An 8,496-nucleotide genomic window follows, 5' to 3' on the forward strand; every position below is an offset into this window, starting at 1 on the left:
AAGTAAGTATCAAATATAGTGAATTCAACGTAGCCTCGATCTCGACAAGACGACAACTAATGACGCAATGATCCTCAAATTAACCGGCAATTATTCCGTGTCCAAAGTTTAGTAAATGCCCGATAACCCTGTACGTCCTGAACAAACTGAATTCTGGAAGTCTAGACACTTTCCACTCACTTAACAAGTGTTACTATTAATAGGCTTTGCTCATGCGTTTCCTCTATAAATTAAACATTTTTGTACCATATTTTTACGAATTCATAACATACACATAATTAGCTCTAAATTTTATAGGAATAAACTTTCAGAGTTTCAGCAACTGCGGACTTTTTTTTTTTCAAAAATTTCAGATGGCACAAATTCACTGTAGAGGTGATTATTACCTTTATTTTTTGGGTCTCCAATTTTGATTTTAGTTCTTATTTTTACGGTTTAAGTTTTTAATGAAGGTTCTTATAATGATGCAGGAAAGAATGCCTGGCCAGAATTAGTAGGGGAAAATGCTCAAGTTGCGAAAAGGATAATTGAGACACAGAATCCTTTTGTAAGGGGGGTCATCGAGAAGCAAGGGACTATTGTAACTCGTGACTATCTTTGCAGTCGAGTTTGGATCTGGACTGATGATGCAGGAAATGTTGCGACAATTCCTCACGTTGGTTAAGCTACCTTCCTCTGAGACTGCCCTCTGTTCGAATTAGTTGGTTACTTGTTTAAATTACACTATTAATGCGAGCAATTGTGGATGGAGGGAGTAGTGTATTGTATTCCAATTTCATGTCAATAAAACCAACAGGTTTGCAATATAGTTATAACATCGATCTACTTTACTAGGAAGTACATTTCATATCCTTCGAAACAAAGCCTCCATATACATGTACACATAATAACTGGACAATCGTTGTGATAGGGTTATTATTTGGGTGAAATGATGCTGGAACTATTGTCCTTATACCTAAAGTTAGCTGATTAAGTTCATTATCTCCTTGATTGAACTAATATGTACTGCTACCTTCATCAATAAATAAAACTATAGTAGCAATATTATTGTATAATGAGTATTTGATGGATCGTCTTTGTTATAATTTTTTAATACATCTATAACACACGTGCGTTAATGTGGTGCTACCATGAGGTCATGAGGATAATCTAATAAATAACGTTTGTATATGGCTATGGCTATCAACATATAAACAATAATCAAGTTATTTACCAACAATTTGTGTACGTAGTGTCATAGTCTACAATTTTAGTTGAACGCCAAAAAAATATTTCTCATTTTCTTGGTAAAAATATCCATGATCAAATGACTAGATATCACACAATTCACAAATCGCAACCATCACAATGATCCGATTCTTGGAACTTTAGTTTTGTCTTTCATATATATACTAATACTAATACTATGATCATTTTTTTTTTGGGATCCTCTTATACGTTTAACAAGTTATAATAAATCTATACATGAAACACGAGTCCAGGATTTCTTATTTCCTATACAGGTACAAAACTATATGTTAATGATTCCATTGAATAAAAGATTACATCTTAAAATTTTAACTTTATTTGGAGTTTAAATTAGGCCATGTTTTGCTTATTATACAATGATTAGATTTGAATATCTGATATACCATACCTCTCTAGTCTCTATTATGTTTTCCTATCACTAAATATATATACTTCGTGTACTTTCTGTGATTAAAAAAATTATGAAAGCTTCATAATATATTTTAAAAGTCTACATTAATACAAATTTCATGACAGCTCATTTGATAAATTTTTTTAACAAAATTAATACTCGTATACCATTATGTTAAATTTAGAGGTGATAAAAAAATCGGGTCTGGCTGGGCCTTAACATGATACCTCGTGCCCAAACCCGCAAAAATGTAACGAGCTTTTTTGGCTCAGGTTCAGGCTTTTAACTAAAAATGTGTTTTTAGACTTGCCTAAACCCGCCCTATTTTCGGGCCGGACCGATGTTGATCACCTCTAATTAAAGTTTAGTCAAATAAGAAAACCATATTAATTCAAATTTAAATAAAAATAAAATAATTTAGATAAGTTTATACATACGTATCAAATACGGTAGACAACTAATGACGCAATAATCCTCAAATTAACAGGCAATTATTCCGTGTCTTAAGGTTAGTAAATGCTGGATGTCATGAACAAACTGAATTCTGGAAGTCTAGACACTTTCCACTCACTTAACAAGTGTTACTATTAATAGGCTTTGCACATGCACAATTTTCCTCTATAAAATAACATTTTTGTACCATATATTTACGAATCATAACATACACATAATTAGCTCTAAATTTTATAGAATAAACTTTCAAAGTTTCAGCAACTGCGGACCTTTTTTTTTCAAAAATTTCAGATGGCACAAATTCACTGTCCAGGTGATTAATACTTTAAGCTTTTATTTTATTTTTTGGGTCTACAATTTCGATTTTAATTCTTATATTTACGGCGTACAGTTACTTAATCTAATGATTTAATGAAGGTTCTTATAATGATGCAGGAAAGAATGCCTGGCCAGAATTACTAGGGAAAAACGCTCAAGTCGCGAAAAAGATAATTGAGGTACAGAATCCTTTTGTAAGGGCGATCATCAAGAAGCAAGGGGCTATTGTAACTCATGACTATCTTTGCAGACGAGTTTGGATCTGGACTGATAATGCAGGAACTGTTGTGACAATTCCTCACGTTGGTTAATCTACCTTCCTCTAAGACTGCCCTCTGTTCGAATTAGTTGGCTACTTGTTTAAATTACACTGTAAATGTGAGCAATCTCATGAATCTTTGTATAGGCTATTGTATGACTTACGGCGCAAATAAATAAACCCAACAGGGGTGCAATATAATTAGAACACTGATCTACTTTACTAGAAAGTACATTTCATGTGCTTCGAAACAAAGCCTCCATATACATGTATAATAACTGGACCAATCGGTAACGGAAGAGGATCTTGTTCCTTTTTCATACAGCCAAATCACATCAAAAAACTACTTGTATTCAACTGTGTCGCGACATTGAAAATACGAAATAGATCTCACATTCATATAGTAGAAACAAAAAGGGCAAAACAAAAAAGAGAGCGTATTAGCTAATAAATCAGAGAACTTCGCATTAACAAATGTTACTGAAACTCAAGAAGTTTTCGATTTCAGAAACATCATCCAGGATAATGTACAAAATACAATTTGTGGCAAACACAAAATCATTATTAATTTAAATTAAGCTTCATGGAAAATTGCTTCAAACCAACACAAAAGTTAAGATATACTGTGAATTTCTACCCACTTTCACTGATGCATGAGTTTACCTTAAAAAACATACCTAACCACTGATACCCCTAACATGAACAGAATACACCATGAAAAGTCATGAGCTCGTATGAATATCATAGTTATAAATTGTACTTACCCAAGTACAGAAGCCCATATTATAGTATGGATTCTGGAAGAGATGCTGTATATTGTACTTCATGATTATGTCAGAGCCTATTCAAGCAATGTGTTATTTCACAAGCAGTACTTCCATCTTCAGTGCATGAGACGGTCCAGTCATCCTGAAATATGCTTTCTCGAATGGTAATGCAATTTTACTCCAGGACTGTGATAATTGATGCTATCACTGATGGACTCACATTTACCGGGCTCAATCACTGTCCCAAAGTTCATCATCATTCCGTTTTCGAGACACTTGATTTCTCCTAGGGGTTTTGTTATCCTCCACCTTTGCATGATGTTGTGACAGCCCACCCAAGCCACTGTAGTCCTCATCGGCTCCTCTCAGAGCGCCGGATTCGAGAGCATCATCATCATCATCATCTGATCCGTACATGGCGATTTCAGATTCAATAAAATCTTCATCAATATCAGAACCATCACTCCCCCATTTTCTTCCCATAGTATCAACCCTGCCTCTTTTGTCCTGATTTCTGGTTCTATCTCTAAACCTGGAATTTCTGTCACCTTCATCAGAATCATCACTATCAATTTCAGGATAACCTGCACCATCTACCCTATTGCTCCTCTCTCTCCTTTCTGAGCCATGGCCATTACGGTATTCATTTCTTGCAGTCCTTGGTAGTCTTGGTGTATGCCCCACTTCACTATCAGATTCACGCATAACATCATCTAGGTCCTCAAACATATTTTCTGACTCAGATTCCTCTTCAGACATCTTTCCTGTAATTCTATTATTGGTCTGCTTGAAGCCTTGGTTTCCATGTGATCCTCTTGATCTTTCTGGATTCCATCTTTCAACTCTGGATGATCGGCGTTTAAGTTTATCATCATCAGAATCATATGCCTGCCTTTCATCTTCGCTTGCGCTATCTTCTTCAATAGGTGCAGAAATACTATCTTCATCTTCACTGTCTTCTATTCTTTGCCTTCGATGCGTATCCGTCAAACCTCTACCTCGACCTCTATTTCCATCATCGGAGAAATTATCTACAAAACGATCTGGTTTGTTGAATCTTCCACCATACTCTTCCTTGTTCCGGTACCTTATCTTTCCGTACTCTTCCTGTTCTGCAGCCTCCTCCTCAGCCCATTCCTTATCAACAGCATCCTCTATCTCCGCTATAAATTTGTCAAGCTCTTCTTGATCACTATCCTCAGCAGGATCAGAGTGTTCTGAGCTTTTTAGAGGCCGCTTCACAGATTCTTCAGCCTCACGGAAGACATAGGGGCTCCCTTCCTTCTTGTCAATTGCGTTAAAGAATGTTGATGCTACCCTCTGAATACTTGCCATGGCAACAGGATCATCCGGGCTTATTCCCTTTTTGCGAAGCTGCTGCTCAATCTTCTTTATATTGAGTTTCTGAGATTCAAGTGCTTGCTCAAATCTTGCCTTGAAAAGAGCCTGCATGTCCAAACCAAAATGTAGACATTAGCATTAAATACCAGTACAAGGCAACTGTAAAAACAGGCAACTAGGCAGTGTTCTCTTCACCTTATTTTGGGAACTTATATCTTATTCTTTAAAAATCATACGGGACGCAGACCGGATCTTCGTTTTTATGATTAGCTTATTGCAAAATTCTTTGATTCTGTATTATTGAATATTATGAAAAATAGAGTATTTGGAGTATAAACATTAAGACGTATCTAAAAAGACCAATCCTATATATTAGCGTACAAATACGGTCAAAGCTCAGTCAAATCAGAAGATCAAAATCAGAGAAGGCCAAAAAAAAAATTAAACCAGACCGGGCCTAGGAAATTTGAATTAGAACGCCTGAAGAGAACATGGCCTAAAACAATGGAAATTATATCATTGCACTCAAATTTACAAAAGAAACTCCATCAATGGAATTGCAGCTATGCCCCAAACAAACCCAATATGCAAGAAATGACTGCCCTCATTGGACATACTGAGCACATGAAAAAGTTCAGGATAGAAGCCCCACATTAATGTAGATGTAGTCTGGTATTAATAAACTGATAGCAATTTTGATATTCAATAAATTCCAAAACAAACAACAAAAGGGGTGAATGTGGCTTTGACCTTCAAGGCCACTCATATAAAGACCATCCTACTTGAGACTTTCATCATCAACTCAGGTAACTCAGGGAAATCATACCCAGAGAGAAAGCAGGCAGGAGGTAGATGCCACTAGCCAGTAACATACGTATCAATCAAGACACAGAACTTTTCTAAAATGACCAGCCATAGGCAACTAACCATGCAGACCTTGTAAAACAACAACAAAACTAGATTCACATACCTTCCTCTTCGTAAGGGTATTGACAGGTATCAAATTTTTTGGTTGTCTGTAGTTCCTACCACGAAACATAATAATTGTTTTCACATTGTGTACATTAACCACAATACCACCACTTAACCTTGCAAGAATTGTTGCCATCTCCTTGATCCTTTCCTTAGGAAAGTTATCACAACAAACTTGCACAGTCTCATGGAACTTCCAGTGAAGATGCATATTCTGGACAACTCCACCAAAGACTCCACGAACACCAACCTCGCAATAGTTTTTATTTCTAAAGCCAATTTTCTTAAAAGCCTGGAGCTGCTCAGATGTCAGCAGCTCTGGGTCATGCCTAGGTGGAGGCAACTCAGGCAGCTCATACTTCTTGAGCTTTTGCATAAGCAATGCAACCTTCTTCTTAGCCTGCAGCATTTAAAGATCAAATGATGAAATTAAATATTCTATGCAAAACTGATCAAATGATGAATTCAAAAATTTTGTTCAAAAACTGATAAAAGATCCTAATTTGATTGAACCAGGTAGATCAGTGCCCTACTGTTGAAGGAACTGCTTTTTTTTTTTTTTTTTTTTGGGGGGGGGGGGGGGGTGGGTGGGGGAAGGGAGCTGAATAGAAAGGAACTTCAGAAAGCACCAGTGATGCTAAATCTGAACGTAATGGAGCTTATTTGAACTCATTACACCTTACATATCTGAGATTATAAAATTGAACTTGGAGTAGCACTTATTTGAAATTATTCTTTTGAACTTAATCTGAGCATAATCCTTTTTAAGGTAAAAAGAACAAATCAAGTGTTAGCCGCAATGACAAGAGTTGTAACTTTGCAACAAACATGATCCAGAGAAACAACAGATCATCATAACCAAAATCAGTAGTCAGAAACCACTAGTTTCAGGAGATACAAGCAAATTCTAAATAACCAGCTAGTTCAGAAAACAATTAAACAATCTAGTAACATAGCACACACTTCATGTCTGCATCATACATTTTAAGTGAATTTCTGACAGAGGAAAATAGGAGAGCTCCAAACAAGGATTCACAGGGCCATATGGTGATACCCAACAGTTCATAGTACTTTTTTGGGAGAGTATGGCAAAGCATTTAACATTATAGCCTGTAAATGTTAAATATCATCTCAACCTTTGGCTTTTGTTCAGGCTTCAGCTACCTCATGTAAGTGAAATTCAGTATTTAGTTCAAGTGAAAATGGGACAAACCAATTTAATGTCATTAGTTTTTCCATGGGCTTATGACAAGAAAGGAACTCATCTTTCAGCAAATCTCATGGTTACATTTCCAACTTTTTAGATTTCTACAGTCTTTTACTCCAATAGCTTCATCATGGTTACAACTTACAATTATACCATTACATTTCCATAATTAGACAGATAAACTCAATGTAACCGAATAACCTCATTCCACTCTCCAATTACCCTACTGTCTGCTAAACTGCATACGACAAATGTCTCGCAAAAACACCCCCCGGGCAATCCTAATTAACCCCACATTCCCAAATCCATACAACATACTAGCATATTCCACCCATAACTAGCACCAAAAATCATAGCAATTACATAATCAACAATGTAAAATTGGCAATGACAATCACTACAACTAATGTTACACAAACCCAAGTATCAACTCCCGAGAATAATAGTCACATATACTATTTCAAGATGCCACATTTCCTATAATCCTATCACTACTATTTCAAGTTTTCAACTACTACAAATAGTCCTCGAGCCAAATCATGTCATATCCTTAATTACGACGGTTAAGACTCAAAGCTTCAATACTATATCAGAATAATAGTAATAAATTCTCAGAAAATCAAAAAAATTGGGGAAAAGAAAAATACCCTTCGAAGATTATAAATGAGGCGTTCTTCCTCAGTCATAAGCTTAAGCTTAATCTTCTTAGCTTGACGAATCTGCCTTTGAGTTTTACCAGCTTCTCTCTGCATTCTTCGCTCTACTTTGCTCCTCATACTCCGCCCTTTCGCCGTCGACATCCATCGTCGAAAATCATTGAACCCCAAATCCAAATTTGATGAGTTTGAAGAAGATGTATTGAAGATTGATGAACCATTTTGCTGAATTTCAGCGTTTGAAGAAAAAATTGAATTTCTTAGAAAAAAGGGGTTGTTGTTGAAAAGAGAAGTTAGGGTTTTGAGAGATTGTCTTTGAAGATTTCTGGTGACAAACATAGTTATTGATTAAACCCTAAATTTCTCTCTTAGTAGTTAGCTTCTTCCTCCATTGAAGAGCCTTTCTGGGGTTAACAAGGGTTTTGGTTTGTTGACATTTTACATGAAAGTCCCTTTTTTTTCCTTGTTATGATATTTAGGTTTGGCACAATAAAAAAAAAAAAAAAAAAAAAAAAAAAAAAAAAAAAAAAAAAAAAAAACTTTCAACAAGTTGGTTTTTAAAAATAAATAAATACAGAGTAAATTACTATGTATAATTACTAATTAGCAAGTAAATTGACTACTCGATATACTTTGTATTTCTAATTGTGTTGTACTTGAGTCAATAATAAATCGTAGGGGACTTGGGGTGATACCCAAAACATGAGATCGAATCTTGTCTACATTATTGTATCCGTTGCTCTTTCAATACTAATTAAAAGACAATAAATCACTAATTGAATGTTTGATCATTATCGTTTCTAGTTTTTTTAATACTAAAACTATAAGTATAAAAACTAGAAAAAGTAGTTTCCACACTTTTATTGTTAGAGTTCAAAATTAAC

At 35.4% G+C, this 8,496-nt stretch overlaps 1 protein-coding gene and 1 long non-coding RNA gene across 2 annotated transcripts; one reads left to right on the plus strand and one right to left on the minus strand.

Annotated features, from left to right (window-relative positions):
• The first annotated feature begins 255 nt into the window (after nt 1–255).
• Nucleotides 256–1,052, plus strand: LOC110718461. Its single transcript, XR_002510916.1, has 2 exons — nt 256–375; nt 471–1,052. It is a non-coding gene; the product is annotated as an uncharacterized LOC110718461 (long non-coding RNA).
• A 2,057-nt stretch (nt 1,053–3,109) lies between these two features.
• On the minus strand, nt 3,110–8,097 carry LOC110718906 (uncharacterized CRM domain-containing protein At3g25440, chloroplastic-like). The gene is made up of 3 exons (XM_021897845.1): nt 7,604–8,097; nt 5,748–6,149; nt 3,110–4,882 (listed from the first exon to the last, which is right to left on the minus strand). The coding sequence occupies exons 1-3, from the start codon at nt 7,949–7,951 to the stop codon at nt 3,668–3,670; spliced, it is 1,965 nt and encodes a 654-aa protein (XP_021753537.1). The 5' UTR covers nt 7,952–8,097; the 3' UTR covers nt 3,110–3,667.
• Between the last annotated feature and the right edge of the window lie 399 nt (nt 8,098–8,496).

This window comes from Chenopodium quinoa, unplaced genomic scaffold, assembly GCF_001683475.1.
Source record: "Chenopodium quinoa cultivar QQ74 unplaced genomic scaffold, ASM168347v1, whole genome shotgun sequence".
NCBI lineage: Eukaryota > Viridiplantae > Streptophyta > Magnoliopsida > Caryophyllales > Amaranthaceae > Chenopodium > Chenopodium quinoa.

Excerpts from the sequence above, each read along its gene's own strand:
- LOC110718906 (XM_021897845.1), bottom strand. The coding sequence starts at position 7,951 with ATGTTTGTCACCAGAAATCTTCAAAGACAATCTCTCAAAACCCTAACT. Across the intron at positions 6,150-7,603 it reads TCATTTATAATCTTCGAAGG|GCTAAGAAGAAGGTTGCATT; the intron begins GTATTTTTCTTT and ends TAAATGCTGCAG. Across the intron at positions 4,883-5,747 it reads ATACCCTTACGAAGAGGAAG|GCTCTTTTCAAGGCAAGATT; the intron begins GTATGTGAATCT and ends TTGGACATGCAG.